The sequence below is a fragment of the Centruroides sculpturatus genome, unplaced genomic scaffold (assembly GCF_000671375.1).
Source record: "Centruroides sculpturatus isolate CEXI.00-Female unplaced genomic scaffold, Cexi_2.0 scaffold1198, whole genome shotgun sequence".
Lineage (NCBI taxonomy): Eukaryota > Metazoa > Arthropoda > Arachnida > Scorpiones > Buthidae > Centruroides > Centruroides sculpturatus.
In genome coordinates this window covers 133,766-159,717 of record NW_019385412.1, presented here as the reverse complement: position 1 = coordinate 159,717, position 25,952 = coordinate 133,766, and the positions used below count along the sequence as shown (strand labels likewise).

Below are 25,952 nucleotides of genomic sequence, written 5' to 3'. Positions count from 1 at the left end.
GGCTACTTTTAATTTCAACCTCCCGCCCGCAACAGGCCCCATTTGCTCAAAATATACTTTTTAGGAGTTTTCGAAGATGCCGAGTTTAAATATTTGGTCCATTTTTCTCAAAATTTGATTGGTTTTGGTTAATTATCATTTCGTATTCGGCGGCGAATGGTGCGTTAGAGTTAACATCAGAAAAAATTTGAACAGGGCACGATTTTGTTCACTCACTTTGAAGCTTAATAACTGCTGTGTTTTCTGTCGAAATTTTCTGAAATTTCACACGGAGGTTTGTTTATTAGGGGAATTGATGCTATTAAATTTTGGTGGTTAAAGATCAAGAGGGTGAGGAGATAATGGGGGTTGTGGTATATCTATCGTAACAGATGGAACCATACGCAATTTTAAATGTTTTTGCTGGGAAAGTTAAGCAACTCGTCGCTGGATTTTTATAATTTATTTAAAGCTTTATGATAAACACGACAACGGTAGGTTAAAATAACGAAACTTTTAGAATGTGGTTTTCATTTTCGTGTTTGTTGTTCTTACTTTTATCCCTGGAACCTCCGGGCATATCTTCTATTATTATATATAATTAATGAAAATTATATAATTTATAGCATCCAGTTTTTGTTTGCACGAGCTTTAGTCGATATGGGGGCATATACAATTAATTAAAAGCCCTAGGGCCTCCACATAAATAAATCCTTCTTCGAAAGTAAATATTGTAAATGCTAGTTTTATCTTGCTTATTTCATCAAAAAGTTTGCCATTAAAATCGATTTATTATTTTATTTTTATGTCTTGAAATCAATGTATTGAATAAAACAAAACGATTTAAATTATAGAAAAATAGAATTCTCGAAATAGAATTGCTAATTTGATGGATTCAAAGAGTTTGACGAACTCTTTGAATCCATCAAACTATTTATAATTTATTTTAATTACTACATTTCATTTGAATGTATTGAATAAGAAGAGGGAGAAAAGAAGGTCTTAAAATCGTCGGTATTTATTATTTAAACTTGTTTTTTTTTTTTTTAAATAAATATCGTTAAAAAGAATATTTTCCAAGTGTCAAAACATCTTTGTCAACACTTTTGTTTATTAGTTCTACCGTTGAATGTAGACATTAAAAGTGGAATTTAAAAATAAATTTTACAATTCAATTTATTGACGTTAAATGTTGCTATTTGTGAAGTTATGAAGATTTGTAAACAGTTTTTCTTTTTACGAAAGAAAAAAGAAAACTGTTCTGTAATAATATTTGAATAAAAATTCAAGGAAATAAAATTCTAAATCTTATTTTAAAGCAATATAATTATTAATATATAGGATTATAAAATCAATTTTTGGACACTGTCTAATCGAATCTAAATGCTTCTTTCACGTGTTTTATAAGTTAATTTAGATTAAACTTTCTTTTGCAATTTGAAAAAAAATTGTAGACTTATAAATTCCCATTGTCGTCCGTCTGTCCTTCTTTAATTTCGGGAATAGAGATGAAAACCGAAAGCAGATATGGAACCGTAGGAGCAGGATCCCCCGATAATGTAACTTCCGGTTTGCATTGGAAGTTACGTTATTTCAATTCAAAAATGTTCCCCTGAAAGGAGTTAATGGATGACAAGCACGATACTATTGCTAATAGGAAAAGTATGATGTACAGGGGCAAGCCACTACTAATTTGAGGTGGACAGCGTATATTTTAAATGAATAAATTAAAATTTATTTAATAATTTAAAATATATGGCTCTACACCTCAAATTAGTACTGTACATTATACTTTTCCATTAACAATGGAGTCGTGCCGGTCATCTATCTAACTCCTTTCAGGGGGACCTTTTTGAATTGAAATAAATTGTCTTCCAGTTTAAACCTGAAGTTTGTATATAGTTAATCGGGGTTTCCTGTTCCTAGTTTTTCCATATCTAATCTTGAATTTCATTTATAGTAGACTCCCCTATAACACTGTTGATAATTTCGTTTTATATGAATTGCATGTTGTACGAGTCACTTAGATTTTACAAATACATGAGCCGTTCACAGCCCGGCACACGTATTTGTAAAATCGAAGTGACTCGTACAACATGGAATTCATATAACACGGAATTATCAACAGTGTTATAGGGGGGTCGACTGTATCTAACACCGTTCTTCAGATTAAGGAAGCACAGACAGACAAACAGATAGAGAGTGGAATTTTATAGGTCTACAACTTTTTCAAATTGCAGCCCAATAATCCACAAATATTCATTCTGACCATTTATGGGCCACGTAAATATAAGCAATGACTAAACAGAGACCATTTTTGGGAATAAACAATGAATAAACAACTAAAAAATAGACATTTTAAAATATAATTCTTAATTACATTTCATTAATTAATTAATCTTCTTATAACATCTTAAAACGGAACCTTAATAAAACGGAAAACTGTCTAAACGGGAAAAATATGAATTAAGTAGGCTACCGTGAGAATCTGGTTTACACAGGTTTTACTGTACTCAATTATTATGCTAAACTATGGAATATATTTACCTGCGTAAACCGGATTCGCAAGGTACCGAATATATTTTCTGGTTTGACAGGTTTTCTTTTTTGAACAGGTTTTCCACTCGACTACTGGTGGACTATCTAATATTTAATGAATTACAGTACAGTATATCAATTAATTTTATCCTTCAGAAAGTTAGTGGTCCAATCTCTCTTAATCCTGAAAGGTCTAGTTGCTTTAAATAACGTTTTGTTGTAACCGAATTAATGAAAGCTTATTTATTGAGCTTATTTTGAAATATCATTATTTAATGCTTGCTCGGGTCCATTTTTTCCCATTTCGACAGGCCCGATCGGCAAAGAAATCGTGCAGCTTAAGAATATGAATTGTTTATTAAAATTCATAAATGTTTTCAGCCCACCGGTAAATAAAATCACTAAACACAGGTAGCTGGTTGCGGATTTACATCTCACTAATGGACTGGACAGATGGAGTTTTCCTGGTTTACTTCACGTGTCTAACACCTAAATAGAGACTAATTTCCTATAGAAAATTCTCCTGAAAGGCATTCCTGCCCATGCATTTCGTTGCTATATCCCATTAAATATGTCGGATCTTAGCTTTGGGAGACACGGGATCGAATCCGTGAGAACAACTCCCCAGAATTTCTAATGGGCAGATAAGGTAGGATATGTCAGGCTTCGTCCTTCATCATTGTGAGCCGTATCCACATTGTATACGGAAATGGTTCACTTAGTCCCATGTAATTTAAATTATTTTCATTCCTATTCGTTTCGTTTTCTATTTTTGTCTTTCCGTCTTCTAAACTCTTAGTGCAAACAAAGATGACCTGTTTTAATCCTATACCTTACCGATTCGAACAAAGAGCTTCTTGGCTTTTTTAAAAAACTATTTCCGCTCTGTGGGCACTAAGAATGCCTCTTTTAACAAGCCCATTATAGTTTCGGCCAGGCCCACAATGGGGCGGCCGGGTAATGAGGGACGGGACTCGACATATCCGAACGGACCACCCCCCGAAAAATTCCTGGGGATTTATCGACACTGTCCGGATTCGAACCCGGATTCCCCAAAGCGGCCATCCAGCCATCAAGAGCTTCTTGGATTGGATTGAGTGAAGAAAGCAACGGCGATCTGCCAAAGAGAGGGATGCCTCTCGGGGAGACTTTCTTTAGGAAATTGGCTCCTGTTTAGATGTTAGACACGTGAAAAACATCCGGAAATCTCCACGTAGCCGGCCCATTGATGAGGCTTAAATCCGCGACCGGTGTTATGGTTTGATTCACTTGGCCGAAACGATAAAAGCTGCCCGAGGGGCAAAAGAAAAGTCAAACTAAAATGAAAATGGAAAAATTGTCAACAACTTGTTTATTCTTAAATAAACAGAGTTTTTTAAGATATATTTTAACGCTCTCGATCCTCATTGATTTGATAATAATCCGTGTAAAAATCTGTAGGGATAAATGACGCAATAAAATTTAAGTTTCCAAAACTTATTTTAGAAATATATTTTCGTATTATTATTATCACATTATAAATGTAAAATTTATATTTCTGTTTCATCAAAATTAATTAATTTTTAAATAATTAAATTACGTAAAATTAAAAGTTTTCTTTATTAACCACTAGAGGGCAATATTCTGCAGTCATTAAGTTTATTATTATATTATAAATGTTGGTTAACGTATAATTTTGATAATAAAATGTTTCCAAAATATTGTATAAATATCACCTAAAATAATAATATTTTAAAAGTGTATTATAAAGAATTGTAATAAAAAAAGTTGTTTATAGATATATTAAAAGAACGCAAATTGCAGAGGGCGCTTATATACATGTTTGTAAACACATGTGGTCGATATATTGAAAAATTCTATTGGCAACTGTTTTAACCGTATTTCTTAAAATATTTCCAGCTGAATAGTAACAACCAATTAATATATTTGCTTTTGTTTTTAAAAGATGGATAACAGACCTCCTACTTCTAATAGGCCCTTATCTGGTATAAGGCCTTTCACATCTCGAAGAATGTCGACAGGTCTTCCTAGTCGAGCCGGACCACCGGGTACAGCATCTCGTCTAATCACAGCAGCTAGTAATAGACCAGGCACCAGAGCTAGTGTTGCTCAAGGTATTGGTGTAGCCTCTCATATTATGGTTACTGAAAGACCCATGTCACAACAAGGATTGGTAACTCCAAGAACTGGAGTACGTACGCAGAGAAGACAGATTCAAGATAAATCATATTTTATTGGATTATTAAGAAGTAAAGTGAGTGAACTAACTGCAGAGATTGCGAGAATGTCAAGGGAAATGGAAAGTTTATCTAAAGAACAGTCCACCTATTTGACTTACGAAAAACGTGCAGAAGCACTAGCTATTGAAATAAAAGAACTTCAAGGGGAACTTGCTGATCACAATCTTCTTGTAGATAAATTAAACACTGACACAGAAATGAGTGAAGTACAAGAAGAGTACCAAGATTTAAAAGTATGGACTAAAAGAGATATAACTCGTTTCCATTATCCTATTATCTATATGCTTTTGTTTTTTTAATTTAATACATAGGATTTATTTTAGCAAGTTTCAACTGGATTTCATTTAACTAAATACATTCACACCTTAAAACTCCAGCAAACATTATAATGTCATTTACTAACTTTTGGACATATTCAATGTCCTTTAGGCAATATCACATCAAAAAACAAATATTGAATGGACATTCCATATATTTAAACTTAAAGAAAAATTTAAACATTCTACAGCATTAAAGAGAACATTACAAAATTTAAAGTTGTCTGTTACAAAATATCTTAAAATAGAACATATTCCACCAGTTTAAACTTATAATTTAAACATTCCTCAGTCTAACCAGAACATTAAATTTCCCATTACAGAAAACACAGAAAAGAAAAACAGTCAAAATTCTTACACATTTAAAATATTTAACCATTATGGCTAAACAAAATAGCAAAATAAATTGCCCTTGATAAAATATTCAATATTTACACTTCAGGATATAACAAACAAACCAAGCAGCATCCATCACAGTGGTCTTTCCTGGTCCCATTAGATTTACTAAATCCACTTTGTTTTCGAGATTGGCTTATTAAAAAAGATACTTTTTAAATTCCTGCCAAAGTATTATAGACCAGGCACCAGAGTCAACTTTAGTTTTAAAGTATTTTTTGTATTTATTTTGCTTCTGTTAATGGATTGAGGTAAGTAAATGTTGCTCAAGTAAGCCTTACTATAATAAATAAACAAATCCTTATGCACTTCAAAATTTTGTAGTATCCATCTTCTTTATGGTAAAAAAAAAATAGTTGGAAATCAAGAGTTTTTCAATGTAAATTTACATTGAATAGCATTTCATTTTTTATCATATTAAATAGAATAATTTGCAAGAATTGCTCAAAATGCCCTCCATGGATGTAGATGCATATAGTGAACCAGTGACTTGTCTATACTAGCTAACATGTATTAAAAATTTTTTTTTTCAACATTTAAAATAAAAAGATTCAGTTTGTATGTGTTGGTAACACAGAAGTGGAAAACAAACAGCAGTATTCTCTTTACAGGAGATTAAAATTGGCTGGCTAGATCTCAGAAATGAAGTATCAAAGCTACTTCATTTCCTGCTGTAAACACTCCAAAGTGTTTACAGCAGGATTTTAAGCTTATTTATCATCCTAGAAATCTATCCCTAAAATATTGGCATGGAGTTTCATTACACCCTATAAACTATATGATAAAGATGTTTATATCATATATAAATTAATCTTAATGAGCTATTAAAAATGTTTTTGTTTATTATCCAAAATGTTTGAAATGAACAAATATCAGCATGTTTAAAGTAATGTATTTCCGAGACAGTGTCTTCCTTTATTTGTTTTTTTCCTTCACTACTAGGTTCATTAATAGACACAAGGCATTTTACATCATCTTTATTGTGAATCTTCTATAGGCCGATACAATAAAGATGATGTAAAATGCCTTGTGTCTATTAATGAACCTAGTAGTGAAGGAAAATAAAAATGTTTAAAGTATTGGCAACAATAACAGTACAGTAAATTCCACTAACTCAGAGAAATTTTTTTGAAACAGTAATTTAAAATCTCTTCATAATAGAAAAACTATAATTAATGAGTGTTTTTGATACCTGGAAGTTTTTGCAATACAGTGCATTATATTATAGTAATCATCTTACTAAAGAGTACATTGCCGTATACTGTACCATCATGAAATTTTTTAAGCTCATTTCTTATAATAATAAACTCACCTGAGTAAAACTTCTATGTAGAATTACTGTACTGTGTATCCATGTCCTTGGAAAAAACACCCTGCTAACTTGGTTTTTCATAAACTTGGACAACCTTTACCCTCTATTAGTCCAAATTAATAGGAGATTATTGTATTAAATAACAATAAAGTTGTAATTTACATAAATGGTTCTTAAAGAATATTGTTATAAACATCAAACTAATGTAGTCTGTAAATACACATAAAACTCCAATAAGATATATAGTTTTATGTATGAAAAAATGTAGTACATGAGATATATATAAATTTTTCATATATATTTAATACTGTTAAAATAATAACATTAGGGTTGTGATCCCATTTTTCATATTTTAATAAGATCTTTTCCAAATGTAATAATCCCAGTAGATTGACAAGAAATGTTTTATTATACAAATATATGTATTATCCGGAAATCTCCACGTAGCCGGCCCATTGATGAGGCTTAAATCCGCGACCGGTGTTCTCATCCGGAAGGAGGTGAATGGCTACTTTTAATTTCAACCTCCCGCCCGCAACAGGCCCCATTTGCTCAAAATATACTTTTTAGGAGTTTTCGAAGANCATTTCTGCAAAGTAGTAATTAAAATTTTAATTGCTGTGTTTTATTATTCTGAATCAATAATTGAAACTATTTTCTATTTATTTTCTTGGAAACTCAATAATTAAAAAAAATTCTAGTTTTTATCTGAAATATTTTAACTATTCTGACATATAATTTATAAACGTTTCTAGTTTTTGCTTTACAAAGATCAGGAAAAAACTGGAAGTTTTTCTTTTAATTTCTTTAGTATTGCAGGTTTTTTTTCTAAAATGGAATTGAACTTAAGAAAATTGTTCAATTCCATTTTTGAATTTAAAGTTTCTTTCTCTTTTAGGATCTGTAATTACAAACAATCTGAAAAATCAAACTTTTGAAATCTTTCATCCTTAGTTCAGATTGAAAGTGAAATCCTAGGATATTTCTTGTTTTTCTAGATTATCATTTGCATTTTTTATCATTACCCTTTCTGATATGATTTAATATTCGCTTCATTGTTGCTGGTTTATAAATCAGTAATCTGTTATTAGAAAAAATTTATTAGTTACTAAATTCAGGAAAAGTATTTACAAATGTTCAATCATGATCAGATTAATTGTTTGAATATGAGAGATCGAAAACAAATATAAATTATATTTTTTTAGGCACATAATGAACAAGAAACTCAAGTTATAGATGAATTATTTGAACAACGTCAAGAAAAAGAAGCCCAAGTTCAACAGTTAGAAACTGAAATAGAACAAGAACGTCATATGACTGATAATTTAATTTCTTCAATGAAACCAGATTTAAGAAAAAAGTAAGTTTTATCAGTAATTCATCTAAATATACATTTAAATCTTTGTTGATTATAAGAACATTTTCTTTTAATTGATTAATTCCAAATATTTTCCTAATATTAAATAATACATAAGTAGTATTTGGCCAAATTTGGTAAGGTTAAGTAAAATAAACATTATGGTAATATTTTAACTAGTCCACTAACTTTTCAAAAATAGCTGAAATTCATTGCTATTTTAATCAAATATAATTTTTATGTTTTTATTCCAAGACAACATTACAATTTGGAAGTAAACAAATTTTAGTTTTATCTATCTGAAATTGCTTCTTTTTATTTATATAAGGTTTTGTATACTATTCTTTACATAAAACTAATGACTGAAATTGTTTGGATTAACTAATATTAAAGAAATGAATGTAATTCAATAAATTTTTAACCATTAGATTATATTTTGTGCATAAAATAATAACACTGAAGTGTTTTTATAAAAAAATTAGTTTGAATTAATGGAATAAATGTATTAAATTGAACCCCAGTGTTATTTAGTTTAGGTATTAAATTGAAGTTTTATATACTGTTAAATTGAAATTTATACAGTAAGGCAAAGGTCTCAAACCTATTGCCTATAGGCCAGATATGTCTCTCAAAGCATATTTACCAGCCTGCATAGCTTTTTTTCACTGATATGTTTTATCTCAATGGTTGAACTAGTTCAAAGCATATAAACTTTTATAAAGACAACTAGAATTAACAGATTTTGTTGCAAATGATTTTTATAAAAATCTATTTAAAGAACAGTTAAATTTTATATGGCAAAGCTTTTCATCCTACAGTTTATTTCTGCATATTTATTATACAGAAACAATATGGTTATATTTAAAGGACAATCACATGACAGATCATAGGTTGGCACACTGATATCTTTTATTCTATCTCTCTTTTTTCTCCAAAATGTACATTTTGGACTTAAAGTCTCTCTTCGGTTGAAATAAATGCTATCATAGAGAATTCATTTTTACATATATTTGTCAGAAGAGAATTTAAAAACCTTAAGAAATTTGTACAGGGATATATTCTATTTTTGATTCTACATACATCATCTTACCAATATCTAAATGAACAAACCTTTTTGAAAAAGAAATATATAAAATCAAAATATTGAACATCATAGTCCAATGAATTTCCCAATACACAAAACTCTACAAAATTTATCCACAATTTTGATGGCAGTTTTTTGAACAAGCCATTCAAATCTCCCATTGATTTACATCTTTTGTTAATCAGAAATAAAAAGTCTTAATCTTTGACTTCAGTATCTTTTGTATTCAGGCCTTAAATTTGTCTTTTACAATTCAGATGGCTTTTCTTAGAGAAAGGTTGAAGACCCTGCAGTAAGATATTAAATGTATTTAAATATGATATATTTTATAAATAAAATTTTGTTCTTTTAAATGTAATCTAAATTAAAATACAGTCGACCCCCCCCCTAATTACGGTCCCTATAGTTACGATTCCTATAAAACTACGAAAAAATTGCTACCGGTATCCGTAAAAAATAGTAAAAGTTCCCTATAAACACCTCAAACGTCATCGGGAAGCCGAACTACTTTCCCGCCGTCCGTAGCGCCACGCTACGGAGAGATTTCTATCGTCTGGACAGTATTATATAAATTATATATAAATTAGGTACTGTACATATAATTATATATTAATTATATATAAATTAGGTACTGTATATATAATTATATATTAACTTATTGTAACTTTGTTATAATTAAATATATAATTTCCGCCGTCTAGCGTGGCGCCACGCTACGGAGATTTTTACGCTAACTATCGTCTGTCAGTATGTAAATTAGGTACCGTAAGTCTAATACAGTACTGTAATTTTATACATTTCTTGTGAAAGAAACATTTCTTATTCAACGGCGATTAAAATTATTTATATTAATGATGTCTCCGAAGTTCTACGAAGTTTTCACAGAAAAATAAGTTGTTAGAAATCGGCCGCTCTTTGCTGAGCTGTTCCGCGACGAAAACAATGTTGAGCAATGGCAATGTCGAATGGTGACACTCGGTAAGTAATCCTACAATTTTTTGTTTATAGCGTAGTTTATACGGATTATTCCCAAAAAATATATACGTATTTTGGAAATGTTGAGTCTGATTAGTCTAGAATCGATTAATTTTATGGAAGAAAATCTTTCAAACAGCCGTAGTCCGTAAACTTGACACGTGTCGGGTTGTGATTGGAAGGATTCGTAAGAAAGCGGATTCCTAGAGAATGGAACGTATCTCTATCTTATAGGGGGGTCGACTGTATACTTTTAATATTTCATTATTTTTGCAAAATTATATCTTCAAGAGATAAGAATTGCAGAAATAAATATTATTTTGATTGAAAGGAAATTTTTTTAAATTTAAATTAATTAAAATGTGTTAAACAATGCATAAGAATATTATAGATCTTAGACTATATAATACAGATTTGCAATGTTTTATAATTGCTATACTAATTAAAAGAATGCAGTGGCTCAGTGTACATGTTTCATTTTGCAAAAAGATCTATTTTTTTAATTTTCTAAGATTTAAGAAAAGTATTATATTTAGATATAGAATAATTTAATCTAACTTCATCATTTTTGAAACCAGAGAAATAAAGTAATAAATTTTATTTTTCGAATTATTAATGCCATTATTAATACAAATAAACTTTCCTGAATTGAAGTGTATAGTTTTAAAGAAAAGAATATATGCATTACTTATATTTATCTTTCAATCGCAAGCAAATTTAATGCAAAACAATATTCTGTTTGTTGCATCTTTTACAGTTGTTTACAAAATTAATATGCCACAGTCAATAGTTGTTATGAGTAGTGAACAAGTGTGAAAGAGTAATGAATTGATCTTGGCAGTTGCCATTATAAATTACTTTTCTGTTGTGCTCTACAAACCTGTATAGATGTTGAAAATGGAGTGTATTGAAAAGCTTGAATATCCAGCTGTGATGATGTATCGAACAAACACTAGTGAATGTTAATATAATAAGTGGAATGTAAAAATAGTTGTATAGCAGAGGGAAAGTACAAAAATAAGAGTAACAAATGGATGGGAGCTTGTTTTGAACTCTCAGTGAATTAATTATAAATGTAATATTTAAGTGTCATTTTTTTTGGGCACTCAATTACTCACTTTCCTGTGCTTTTGGTCTGCAACTTCCTAAAGAAAGAAATCACTACATAACAAACTATACAAAATAAAAGAATCAAAATTAATTTTGTTTTCATTTTCATAATTATTCTATCCACAAGTTCCAATTTCATACGGATGGATGATGGAAACTTTTAGGAATTTTTTAAATAAAATTAGAAAATTCTCAAAAATAGATTAAATTTGGATCTAAAGCAGTTCACAGCAAATTTTACATCAGTCCAATAGAATTAAAACTATTAAAACATATTTGATCATTTCTACATTAGATTAATGCAATATAGAGTAATCACTTGAAATCAACCAACTTGCATAGCAAAAATTAATAAAATATTTTCATTTATTTTTGGTAGATTAAATGCACACTTTCACAAATGAAGTTGGAAATTAGATTACAGATAAATGATTGCCAGATTATATTGGACTATATTACTACTAATATTATTAATTAAATGCTAAGTAATATGGCACTAGAGGCAGGTGTTAGGTGCTATTTCTTGTTAAATTTAATTAATTTAGAAGGTTCTAGAAGAAAAGAATGGCGCAAAGTGAAACATTAACTCATAACCCTGCTTACTGTACCGTCACATTGCCAGTTACACTACCCAGACTTTTGTCTGATCTCTGCTTCCAGAACTTAATTAATTTGGATATAACTATACTCGGTTACTTGCGGTGCCAGCTGGAGACAACTCAGCTGGCACCAAAAATTTGCAATTAAAACATTAATTAAAAATGCCAGGACAATAAATATTTCATTACAAAATTCTACAAATATTTCAATACAACATTACATATTGAGGTGGGAAAAGTAGCCTACAAAGAAAGGTCAACTCCACCGTAAGGATTGTTTGTTCCTGAATTGTGTAAAGGATGTCACGAAATAAAGAAGACACTTATGTGGTACTTCTATGCATTAGAATTTTGTAATAGGCTGAAAATGTTTGTAAGTTACATTTTTGACTTTTCTTCAAGACCAAAAAATCTCTTGTTTTGTTAATTAAAATTTTCTATTATATTTACAATTTTGGACTTATTGTCCTTCAATATATAATTTGGTTGCATGGATAAAATTTATAAGAAACAATAAATATATAAGTATTAAATAAAAATGTATAACATCTTTTAATATTTATTAATTCATAGATACTCAGATTTGAAGAAAACCAATCAAGATCTTCAGACCCAGTTGGAACAGTTGCAGCAGAAATCTGATGCATTAAACACACGCCGATTAGCATTAGAAGAGGAATTGGCATTATCTCAGGTATAAACTTGATCAATAATTTTTACAGTTGTGTAATGAAAAAATATAGATGAAAACGTGTAAGTTAAAATTTCAATAATGAGAAAGTTAAACTACTGTAAAATAATCATATTTTTACTCTAACAATTTCAGGAACAAATATAACATTAATAAAAGCATTTTATTACACTTCTCATAAACGTAAAACAATATTCAAGTAAATGTTACATTGGAATCATCAAGCAGTAATTTATAATGAAGTTCTATCAATATTGTATCATGTTGATAAACTGAAAACAAATTAATAAATGAAAACTTATCATCAAGTGTCTTGTACCTGTTAGATATTTATTTATTTGATATTTTTGCAGATGAGATTATTTTTAGTCATTAATTACTTAGCAGATGTATTGTAACAAAACATTTGAAGCATTGGATAGTACGTTCTTAGAAATAATTGAATTTAACTGCCATTTTCAGGTTTTGATTTAAAATTTGTTTTTCCTTATGTCATTGGACAAATTTTTTATCAGTAATGTTTAAATTAATTTTTAAAGTGTATAAATTGGAAATTATGGATTATCTGATAAAGAAACGTGTTTTGAGAAGGTTTTATAGTTATGATGATGATGATAGAATTTCAGAACATCTTATGCTGAAATGTCATTGCTTTTAGCTGATGATAAAATCTGTAATTCAGATAATATTGATAATATTACAAACACATTGCTTATACAGAAATTCCAGATTTGTGCAGAGATACATAATGAAGATTGTCATCTTGGTTACATATCTCTGCACTAAATTAAGTATTGCTCTAAGTCTGCACTATGTAGTACTGTTAAATATTATCCTTGGGTTGAATATAAGTACTCAATGATGTCCTGATGTTATAGTTTATCNACATTGTTTTCGTCGCGGAACAGCTCAGCAAAGAGCGGCCGATTTCTAACAACTTATTTTTCTGTGAAAACTTCGTAGAACTTCGGAGACATCATTAATATAAATAATTTTAATCGCCGTTGAATAAGAAATGTTTCTTTCACAAGAAATGTATAAAATTACAGTACTGTATTAGACTTACGGTACCTAATTTACATACTGACAGACGATAGTTAGCGTAAAAATCTCCGTAGCGTGGCGCCACGCTAGACGGCGGAAATTATATATTTAATTATAACAAAGTTAAATTAAGTTAATATATAATTATATATACAGTACCTAATTTATATATAATTAATATATAATTATATGTACAGTACCTAATTTATATATAATTTATATAATACTGTCCAGACGATAGAAATCTCTCCGTAGCGTGGCGCTACGGACGGCGGGAAAGTAGTTCGGCTGCTCGATGACGTTTGAGGTAATTATAGGGAATTTTTACTGTTTTTTACGGATACCGGTCACAATTTTTTCGTAGTTTTATAGGAATCGTAATTATAGGGACCGTAATTATAGGGGGGTCAACTGTATTTAAGTGTCATTTTTTTGGCACTCAATTACTCACTTTCCTGTGCTTTTGGTCTGCAACTTCCTAAAGAAAGAAATCACTACATAACAAACTATACAAAATGAAAGAATCAAAATTAATTTTGTTTTCATTTTCATAATTATTCTATCCACAAGTTCCAATTTCATACGGATGGATGATGGAAACTTTTAGGAATTTTTTAAATAAAATTAGAAAATTCTCAAAAATAGATTAAATTTGGATCTAAAGCAGTTCACAGCAAATTTTACATCAGTCCAATAGAATTAAAACTATTAAAACATATTTGATCATTTCTACATTAGATTAATGCAATATAGAGTAATCACTTGAAATCAACCAACTTGCATAGCAAAAATTAATAAAATATTTTCATTTATTTTTGGTAGATTAAATGCACACTTTCACAAATGAAGTTGGAAATTAGATTACAGATAAATGATTGCCAGATTATATTGGACTATATTACTACTAATATTATTAATTAAATGCTAAGTAATATGGCACTAGAGGCAGGTGTTAGGTGCTATTTCTTGTTAAATTTAATTAATTTAGAAGGTTCTAGAAGAAAAGAATGGCACAAAGTGAAACATTAACTCATAACCCTGCTTACTGTACAGTCACATTGCCAGTTACGCTACCCAGACTTTTGTCTGATCTCTGCTTCCAGAACTTAATTAATTTGGATATAACTATACTCAGTTACTTGCGGTGCTAACTGAGTCGTCTCCAGCTGGCTCTGAAAATTTGCAATTAAAATATTAATTAAAAATGCCAGTATGATAAATATATCATTACAAAATTCTAATTCAAAGAAGAACCCCATAAGTGTCTTCTTTATTTCGTGACATCCTTTACACAATTCAGGAACAAATGATCCTGACAGTGGAGTCAACCTTTCTTTGTAGGCTACTTTCCCTGCCTCAATACATAAAAACAGTAGTAAAAAATTCCCAAGCTTCAGCACAATCGTATAAAATTAATTTACAATTAAAACATTAATTAAAAATGCCAGGACAATAAATATTTTATTGCAAAATTCTACAAATATTTTGAATACAAAATTACATATTGAGGTAGGAAAAGTAGCCTACAAAGAAAGGTCAACACCGTAAGGATTGTTTGTTCCTGAATTGTGTAAAGGATGTCACGAAATAAAGAAGACACTTATGTGGTACTTCTATGCATTAGAATTTTGTAATAGGCTGAAAATGTTTGTAAGTTACATTTTTGACTTTTCTTCAAGACCAAAAAATCTCTTGTTTTGTTAATTAAAATTTTCAATTATATTTACAATTTTGGACTTATTGTCCTTCAATATATAATTTGGTTGCATGGATAAAATTTATAAGAAACAATAAAAATATTACTATTAAATAAAAATGTATAACATCTTTTAATATTTATTAATTCATAGATACTCAGATTTGAAGAAAACCAATCAAGAGCTTCAGACCCAATTGGAACAGTTGCAGCAGAAATCTGATGCATTAAACACACGCCGATTAGCATTAGAAGAGGAATTGGCATTATCTCAGGTATAAACTTGATCAATAATTTTTACAGTTGCGTAATGAAAAAATGTAGATGAAAACGTGTAAGTTAAAATTTCAAAAACGAGAAAGTTAAACTACTGTAAACTAATCATATTTTTACTCTAACAATTTCAGGAACAAATATAACATTAATAAAAGCATTTTATTACACTTCTCATAAACGTAAAACAATATTCAAGTAAATGTTACATTGGAATCACTAAGCAGTAATTTACAGTCGACCCCCTAAGATATAGATACGTTCCAATTTATTAGGAATCCGATTTCTTACAAGTCGTTCCAATCACAGCCCGATACGTGTCAAGTTTACGGACTACGGCTGATTGAAAGGTTTTCTTCCATAAAATTAATTGATTCTACACTAATCCGACTCAACATTTCCAAAATACGTATATTTTTTCGTAGTTTTATAGGAATTGTAATTATAGGGACCGTAATTATAGGGGGGTCGACTGTATAATGAAGTTCTATTAATATTGTATCATGTTGATAAACTGAAAACAAATTAATAAATGAAAACTTATCATCAAGTGTCTTGTACCTGTTAGATATTTATTTATTTGATATTTTTGCAGATGAGATTATTTTTAGTCATTAATTACTTAGCAGATGTATTGTAACAAAACATTCAAAGCATTGGATAGTACGTTCTTAGAAATAATTGAATTTAACTGCCATTTTCAGGTTTTGATTTAAAATTTGTTTTTCCTTATGTCATTGGACAAATTTTTTATCAGTAATGTTTAAATTAATTTTTAAAGTGTATAAATTGGAAATTATGGATGATTTGATAAAGAAACATGTTTTGAGAAGGTTCTATAGTTATGATGATGATGATAGAATTTCAGAACATCTTATGCTGAAATGTCATTGCTTTTAGCTGATGATAAAATCTGTAATTCAGATAATATTGATAATATTACAAACACATTGCTTATACAGAAATTCCAGATTTGTGCAGAGATACATAATGAAGATTGTCATCTTGGTTACATATCTCTGCACTAAATTAAGTATTGCTCTAAGTCTGCACTATGTAGTACTGTTAAATATTATCCTTGGGTTGAATATAAGTACTCAATGATGTCCTGATGTTATAGTTTATATCTTTATATGCAAATTATGCATATTNTAATGCTGTTTCTGTTTGTAATTTTAAAATTTGTTCGATTGGTTAAGACCATTTTGGTTTGTAATTTAAAATTTGTTCAAAACAACATTCAATTAGTATTTGTGCCTGAAGATGACATTCATAACAGCGTCAAAAGTGCTTGCTGAGAAATAAAATATTTCTTAATGCCTTTCTAATGCCTGTTTTATGTTGAGTTATTCTCTTTGTATGTACATTTGTTGGCATGACATGCACCCTACATATATATGTTACTTTACAAGATCTACAATTTTTCAAATTGCAGCCCAATTAAAAAATTTTATTAAAAAGAATTAAAGAAGATAATCAAAAAAGTTATTTCAAATAGCAAATTTGAACTGTTAATGATGATGATTTTAAAAATTCATCTTTACCATGTATTGACTGTTACTTTATATCTTCAACTAATTTTTATGTTACTTTAAATTAATTGCATTTTATTATATAATAAATTGTTAAAAATTAATGTAAGATTTTTAATATATTTAATCCCTTATTTTTCTATGATGCTGATAAAATAATAAATAATACAAAAAGATATTAAACAGAATGTGCTCAGCAAATAATTAGCTTATCACAACACACATTTCTTGTTGCCAAGATAGTTTTATTTAAAACTAACATTTTTGACCTACTCTATAGTCCATCCTCAGGCTTAATGCGAGAATTGGAACATTGGCATTCCATTAAATAGAATACATATGTTCAAATTGAAAAAATTGACAATGGAAAAATAAAAACATAACCAGAAAAAAAAAATAATATACAAATACAAATATACAATAAAAACAGTCATATATAGTAATAAAAATAAAAATAAATTCACTAATAATACTTTAAATAAACATTGAAATAAATTGTTAAGGTATAATTGATGAAACATGTAACTATAAACTAAGGTAAGATTACGAGTTCGTGGCAAATTTTTTTACCATAAATTTCCATGCCGTTGGAAGGCATTATGCATCTTACTTTTCAATAAAACTATCTCGGCAACAAGAAAGGTGTGTTGTGATAATACAAAAAAATATTCATAATATTAATTTTACAATAATTCAAAAAATATATATATATATTATTATATCATTTAGCATATATAGTTTCAAGTTTTGTAATCAACAACAGAAATTATACCTATATAATTATTTGAATATTTTTTACTGTTTAATTTTACTATTTTACTCTTTTTAAAATGTAATTATTATTTAAATGTTATACTTTTCATATTTTTAGCTTCATATATTCAATAATTACAAAGTTGAATTATTTCTTAAGGTGAAACAAGAAGCTGTAAGTCTTTATGAACGACTTAGAGAACTAGAAGAAAGAAGAGATAATTTATTAGAAGAGGAGAGACTTAAGGGCACTCCTGCACAAGAAAGAGAACGCTTATTGCAACAAGTATATTTTTTCATAATACCTTGTTTTTTATTGTTAAAGATAATTCTCTGCTTTTATCTTTTTTGGGTTTTTTTTTTTTTATTAATGAACAAATAAATATTTTTAGTAAAATGATTCAAAATATATGTTGAAATAATTAAATATTGAGCAAAGAAATCTTGAAATTTTTTAAAGTGTATATTATATTTTAATCCCATTATAATGCTGTTAAATCGTTCTTTCTCATTTTATTTAAGGTGATCCTGAGAAAGAACACATTGTATATGTTGCTGTTATAGGTCTGTACTGTAGGAGACCTAAAGTAGTAACATGTATTTTTTTATATTGATATGTTGTAGCGTATTGCTTTTACAGAAATAACTGAATTTTGGAAAATATTTGTTAACAAAAATTTGTTTGAACAATATTTGCTCAAACAAATTTATACTATACAAAACTTCTTCTTTGCCAATTACTTTATTTCTTGCCTTTTTTTTTTTTTTTAATGCAAAAATAGTGTGTGTCAATAAAGTTTATTCACTCAATATTAGAAAAGTAAGATGAAGTAAGTAAGCAATTAGAGAGTAAATTTGATAATAATTAATGAAAGTCTTCAGTCATTAACTATAATGCATATCAGAATCTCTTCTTTGAAACTTGCGTTATAACTCGATAATAGTGTATGTTTTGGATTGTTATGTATAAAATAGTACTAAAAAACTATGTCTAGTATATACTACAATTGATCAAAAGACTTTTCTTTTTTAAATGAAAATTTAACTAATGTGAAAATATTGTAAAAATAAAATTATCTACCATATTTACTAGAATTATAAGATGCCGTGTTTTAGTATCTCTGGAAATAGGGTTTGTCTTAGATTCAATGGCATCTTGGATTTGTAATAATAGGTCAAAATTATCAATGATGCAATGAAATAAGATGCCATGCATCTTATTTCATTGCATCATTTTGATGATTTTATTAGATCAATAGTAGTATAAAATAAGAGATCAGTTTAGCTCAGTCTCATTAGCCTATTACAGTAATTTCATAAATACTTGTATGAAAATTCTATAAAAAGTTATGCAGTATTCTTTCAAGAAATATTGCATTTCCAATGCTTTAACTGACATTGAATTTGAATGTGTATGGGAAGATGTGAATATCAAATCCAGTGTTCATTAGCTTAGTTTTAATTTATTAAAATTAAAACTAAAATTATACATATATAAAAACTAAAACTCGGGAATATGACTAAAACAACATTAGACTAATTGATTCAGAAGGGCTTAACAAGGCAAGTGAATAGGTTTCTAATTTTGGTATACAGTGATATATAAATATATTTTACTTGCAATAAATGCTGAATACAGTAGACCCCCCTATAAAATGGGTTCATATAATACGGATTTGTATATAATGGCGAAAAAATTGCTATTGTATTTGTATAAACATGCTAAGAGAGACTTGTATGATAGGGTAAAACATCATTGCCAACTCGTGTCATGACAGGATTGGTCGAATCTAGACCAATAACGGATATTGCACAAACCATTGAGTTTAAACGAGCAGAGGACCTACTAAAAACCATTTATTATTTAATGGCCATAAAAATTATATTTATATTAATGATGTCTTCAAAGTTCAGCAAATTTTTTGCAGAAAAATAATTTATCAGGAAACACGCACCTGCCATTCGATGCGCTGCTCCACGACGAAAACAAGCTTAAGCAATGGCGTTGTCGAACAGTGCACATTCAGTAAGTAATCCTACTATTTTTTGTTTATAGCATAGTTCATATGGATTATTTCCAAAAAAATTATATGTGTTTTGGAAATGTTGAGTCAAATTAGTCTAGAATCTATTAATTTTATGGAAGAAAACCTTTCAAACAGCCGTAGTCTGTAAACTGCATAAGTGCCAGGCTGTGATTAGCTTATGTATTTAAGAACTCATACAACATGAATTTCATAAAACACGGAACATATTTACCGTGTTATAGGGGGAGTCTACTGTAAATAGTTCAAAATTTGTTATCTGAAGTTGTCTATTTTTTCAAATCTTTGGGTGAGCATGTAGAAATTAAGGTGTGTCTTAGATTCAAGTAAATAAAGTATATTAAAAACAAACTATAACATTAGTTCTAATTAAATTAATATTTGTTTAATTTTATTATGACAATCTGAATAAAATAACTTTTTTCATATTATTAAGATTTTGCAAATTTAAGTGATTTTTTATTTTGTTCAGGAGTTAAAATCATTTAATCTAGCAACTACATTAGTGTACTTCTTGCAGCACCATTCTAATAAATTTGGAAATTAACTTTGTCATTGATTTAATGCTTAATAAACAAAACAAGAATTTCTTTATTGATTTTGATGATGATTTTACAATACAGTATTAAAATACCTATGATAATCATATTATAAACAGTATTGTCAATATATAGAATAATTGTTAATTAGTACACTGATGCAGCAGCTGTGTCTCACCCAAACTGGCTCAAATCTTGAGGTCAAAACCATCCTAGCTAGCTCAGTATTGTGCTTACTTGGCATTATATCTCTATTATGTTCCTTAAGATAAAATGCCAATGTTCTGAGTCTGGACCCAATGTAGTGTGTAGCAACATTGGCAACAATGTCTCTACATGGTATCATATAGAAAAAATTATTTTTTTGCTATTTTATTCTTATATTTTATTTGAATCTGGGAATTCTATTAGTATCTTATCTGAGCCATTTTAGAATTGTAAAGTATCATTTGATTTTCAAACATTTTTGCCTGAAGATGACAGATATGAAAGCTGTTGAAAATTCTTGTGTATTTTTGTAAATAGCTTCAATATAGTCTTTTTTTTAAAAAAAAAACCCTGGAATTTTTCATAGATGGTCCATCTCTGATGTAAGGTCCCATTCCTCATCACTCAGTCACCTCTATTGTTTACCAAGTCCACAATGAGAATCCATAATGAGTATTTAAAAAGTACACATAGAGCAGAAAGAGCCAAAAATGAAAACAACAAAAAACAGCCATTGTTGTTCATGTAGTTGATGCCCAAAAATCAATGTATGGTGTAGAGTGAGTTGTAACAAAGCATGTTTGTTGTTCTTTTTTGTGGAGGGCACTAGAGGTGTGGAAAATAAACTGGACATGCTGCAACTGCAGCAAGAGGGAGAGTTGCACAACATCATTTTCCAGCAAGACAATGCTCTGTCACATTTGGTTATTGTGATGCATGAGTTTTTTAAGGCCGTGTTGAGTGTTGAGTTTCTTTTATGCAAAAACTAACAACCTTCCAACACATATTGTACATAACATTTACTAACCTCTAATTGCATTATTTAATTTTATGAAGCCCCAATTAGATAATTCTGTATATTAAATCTGTGACATAAAATGAAGCAAGAGAAAATGAATTTAAATAAATTAAAAAATATCAGAATGGATAAGATTGATAATCAAAAAGTTTGGTTTATATAAATAATATGAAACTCTTAACCAGTCACATGACATATGACATAACCATGACACAACTTATCAATTGTGGCATCATTGAGGGGTTGAATAAATCTTATAAGCAAAAGCTATGTTACTTGCAACTAACATAACTTTATGTTATTGAATCATTAATTTTAAAAATGAATGTAGAAGATGTTTTTAATATTCTTTTCCATTAGTTTTTATTTTGAAATTCTTTCATTTAGTTTTATTTATTGAAAAACTGATTATATAACCAGAACAAGTTAAAATTGTATTTGGTGCTATCTGTTATGAGAATTTATTAAATAAATTTTTTATATTATTACTTCTTATAAAATGGCAAAATGCTTAATTTTGAGATATGACACATGATCCCCCTCTATCTCTCTACCTTGGTGGTTAAAGGTACCCTTGACCTTTAACCACCAAAATTTAATAGTATTAATCCCCCAATACACAAACCTCCCTACAAAATGTCAAAAATTTTCAACAAAAGACACAGGATTTATTAAGATTCAAAGCGGGTAAGCAAAATTATGCTGTCAAGTATCATACACCCACATACTATGAGCATTTCTCATTTTTTCAGGGTTCCAAAATGCAAAAATGTTGGGGGTCATGACAAACTGCAATATGCTGGATCTTCCATAATTCCTTGTTTCTGTCTTTAGTTAGTGTGGAGTGTGTGTGTGATAGCTAGCCTTATTTATAAGGGAATATAGAGCTGCTAGTTTGTAGGATATTTTGTTATAGGATTGCCAATATTTACATGAATCAATTAAGGTGTGTTTACAAAATAGTTTTATGGCATACTAGTGATCCTTCTTGAAGATGTCTAAGTAATTTTAAAATCCGCTCTAGTTTTATTTCAACATTATTACTATTGATTTCCTTTAAAATGGAATCAAAGTGCTCGTCAAAATGCCAAATGATGAATAAGTTGCCTACATAGCAGCGACACATTTTTATATGATTTCAGTATTTTTTTAAATAGGCTAATATTGGATTTGTTAAAAATATTCCACGATAAACTAAACATAACATTGAAAGTAATAAACTGTTACAGGTGAAGGATGATAATGCAGAATTAGCAAGTATTGAACGTCAAACTGCAGAAGTCAGAGAGCAAATTACTCATGCAAAAGAAGAATTAGAACAATTAGAACAAGAACTAGATGATCATCAGGGAGAAAGAAGTAACAAATATCGTGAATTACGTAAAAGAGAAGAAACAATTGATTCGTTCTTATCTTCATTTGATGATAATAGAACAACTGAGGAAGAAAAACAAAAACAATTGCAGATAAACATTGTTGCTCTTTTAGAGCGTGTTAGTCGAAATTTAGCTCATTTTCAGCAACTCCCAACACCGCAAGAATTAAATGTCCTGAAAGACGACTTGAGGTCTGTTTAATTTCAAATTTTATTTAAAAATTTTTAAAATACAGGTGACTAGTGGAAATGGCCTCGTTATTTCTAATGGAGCAAGTCCTGTTCAGAATACTGGTGAAGCTACAAATCATTCATCACCTTCTAGAACAGCTAATGGATCAAATTTTATACCTATTGTTGGTACCTGTGATATGCCTCTGGAACCTTTAGAAGAATTCCCTTGTAAAATTTGTGGAAAGTAAGAAAATTTTTATTTAAGAATGAAAAAAAAAAATTATAATCTTGCTCTAATTTTGAAGGTATAATATTTTCACTATTGAGGTATTTATTCTAAACTTCACTTAAAAATCTTCACTTCAAACTTCAGTTCACTTAAAAATTTTTAAATCTTTAGAATTTTGACTTATAACTTGAAGTTGAGTCATTAAACAAGTTGAAAATGTGAATTTAGAATACAATGGATTCCTCATTGGGCTGCAATTTGGAAAAATTGTAGACCTATAAATTCTCACTGTTGTCCATCTGTCTTTTCTTAATCTCAAGAATGGAGTTAAAGGAAAGTCAAGATCACATATGGAAAGCTTAGGGTATGAGGCCTCAATTATATATGAACTTTCAGTTTGGGCCTGAAGTCATATTATTTCAATTCAAAAATTTTTCCCTAAAGTTAGATAAATGGCTGGCACAACTCTATTATTAACAGGGAAAGTATGATGTACAGGGCAAGACACTACTACTAATTTGAGGTTGAGAACATATATTTTAAATTGAATAAATTAAAAATATGATTAGAAATTGCAGCCCAGCATTGTGACAATGTCACAATAAATAATTGCTCACGTTACATTATCTTTTCATAAGAAAATACTGGTTCACATAATGTGATGTCTTGTGCAACTGTACACATAACGAGTGAAGTGTAGATGCATGCGATTGATGGACTTTTTTTTAATATAGTGTTGTATAGTATGCAAGGGATTTTCATCCTAAATTTGGGGTCTTTTTTTAACAGTTAAAGGGTAAAAATTTTTATCTAGGGAATTTTCTTGCTATTTTATATTTTAACAATGTAAAATATTATTATGATGATTTATTAGTTTTTCCATCTTAATCTATAAAACAGGTAACATTTTAAAAATTTGACATAATCACCACCAATCTGTTAGATATGTGTTAAGGTGTTGTTTTCTAGTTTTCCAGATAACAGATTCTACTCTCGCTTTGGATATGGATATCTGTGTTTGTTCACTTTTAATGGGGAGGTGTTTAAAGCCACTAAAAAATTGGTATCGCATGTGACAAATAATTAAGAAAAAATTATACTAGTAAATCTCTGAACTTTTTGCATCAATTAGAAACCATTACATGGGATCCATTGTATATATTTTTTTACTCTTAAAATTGTGTGTGCTTAGTGATCTGATAATGCCTGAATTAGCCTATTTTAAAATTACAAATATATTTTGATTCTTTATTTTGAAATCTATATATGCTTAAATGTGGAGAAAAGTTTTCTAATCTGGTTTATTCCATTAATTTTTTTTATTAAAGTTTTTATGTTTTGAAAATTTTTATTCATTCACAGAAATGATATTTTCTGTTATTTTAATTATTAATTGTTTTAATTAAAATTTTTTTTTTTTTTTTGTAAATATAATTCAAAATTAGAGAGGTTCTTACTATTAATATAATTAGTGTTTTCTTTAATAATTTTCAATTAATATAATTTTAATTTTTACAGTTTTTATGTTTATAAAGCAAATACTCTTAAGCATAGAATATTCAGATACAGTACATAAGTCAATTTATGTGTGCTTATCTTTAAACATTTACTGATAAACATGGGACATTCAAAAAGTTACCAGAAAGTGGTTATTACTTGTAAACAAATGCTACATTTATAATTAATTGATTCAAATGTAAACTTGTCNTAATCTTTTATGAAGTATACATAAATGTATATTTTTAAATAGTGTCAAGGAAGGAGAGATGGAAAAGTCACGTTCGACTGTATCTACCTTAGATCACGAACAGAAAAAATTAACAATGAATTTACAGCAAGTAATGAAAACTTAAAAATTGATAATTTTTTTGTAAATATTGTGTAATTTAATTACTACTTCTAATAACAGATTGAACAATTGGAAACAAAGATTCAGCAAGAATTGGAAACATTACATCAGAAAATACGTACCATGGAAGAAGAAATGGAAACTTATAGCGATTTTGATGGATTGAGAAGTGCCGCAGAGAAAAAGAGACAGCGATTAACAGAACAAGAAAAAATACTCAAAATTCATTCTGCTTCTATTAAAAAGGTAATTATATCTATAAAATAAATAAATCATTTAATAAAATATATATTTATTCTAAATTAAATAAATATTACAGGCAGTTACAGAATTGGATGCAAAATATGAAGAGCTTCAGGCAAAATTAAATGATAATGAAACTTATATACAATTAACAAATCTGGAACGAAGATGGCAGCATCAGGAACAAAATAATTTTGTGATGAAAGAATTTATTGCTAATAAAAAAGCTGAAACAGATTATTCTTCAACTCAGAAAGATGTATTTAAGTTGACAGATGATTACAACAAACTCCTTCATGAGGGCTTGAGTAGAGGAACACATGGTTAATAATTTAATTAGAACTTTTATATTTATTGTAAGTAAATGCTTCAAAATATCTATTTAAAGCTGTTTATGTAAGAAGCTATATTTCTTTTTTTAAGGTAATAAAAATTTAGTATATTTATTTATTTGTAACACACAATAAAATCACCTTGTTATGAATATACTGTACAATAATATTTATAATAGCAAGTTATTTAAGCAATGCTGTGATGAATTAAAATCTTAATTATTATATCTATATCATTTTTTTTTTGTGATGTTTAAATTAGTT

General features: G+C 28.7%; 1 protein-coding gene across 1 annotated transcript; it reads left to right on the top strand.

Moving 5' to 3' along the window:
* The first annotated feature begins 4,341 nt into the window (after positions 1–4,341).
* Positions 4,342–25,922, top strand: LOC111638690 (intraflagellar transport protein 74 homolog). Its single transcript, XM_023384439.1, has 8 exons — positions 4,342–4,990; positions 7,988–8,142; positions 15,493–15,613; positions 18,057–18,182; positions 22,716–23,053; positions 25,015–25,102; positions 25,174–25,359; positions 25,433–25,922. Exons 1-8 carry the CDS (start codon positions 4,463–4,465, stop codon positions 25,682–25,684), a joined length of 1,794 nt encoding a protein of 597 aa, XP_023240207.1. The 5' UTR covers positions 4,342–4,462; the 3' UTR covers positions 25,685–25,922.
* Positions 25,923–25,952: the final 30 nt, after the last annotated feature.

Coding starts and splice junctions, on each gene's coding strand:
- LOC111638690 (XM_023384439.1), top strand. CDS start 4,463: ATGGATAACAGACCTCCTACTTCTAATAGGCCCTTATCTGGTATAAGG. Junction 8,143..15,492: donor AAACCAGATTTAAGAAAAAA/GTAAGTTTTATC, acceptor ATTAATTCATAG/ATACTCAGATTTGAAGAAAA. Junction 25,360..25,432: donor ATTCTGCTTCTATTAAAAAG/GTAATTATATCT, acceptor TAAATATTACAG/GCAGTTACAGAATTGGATGC.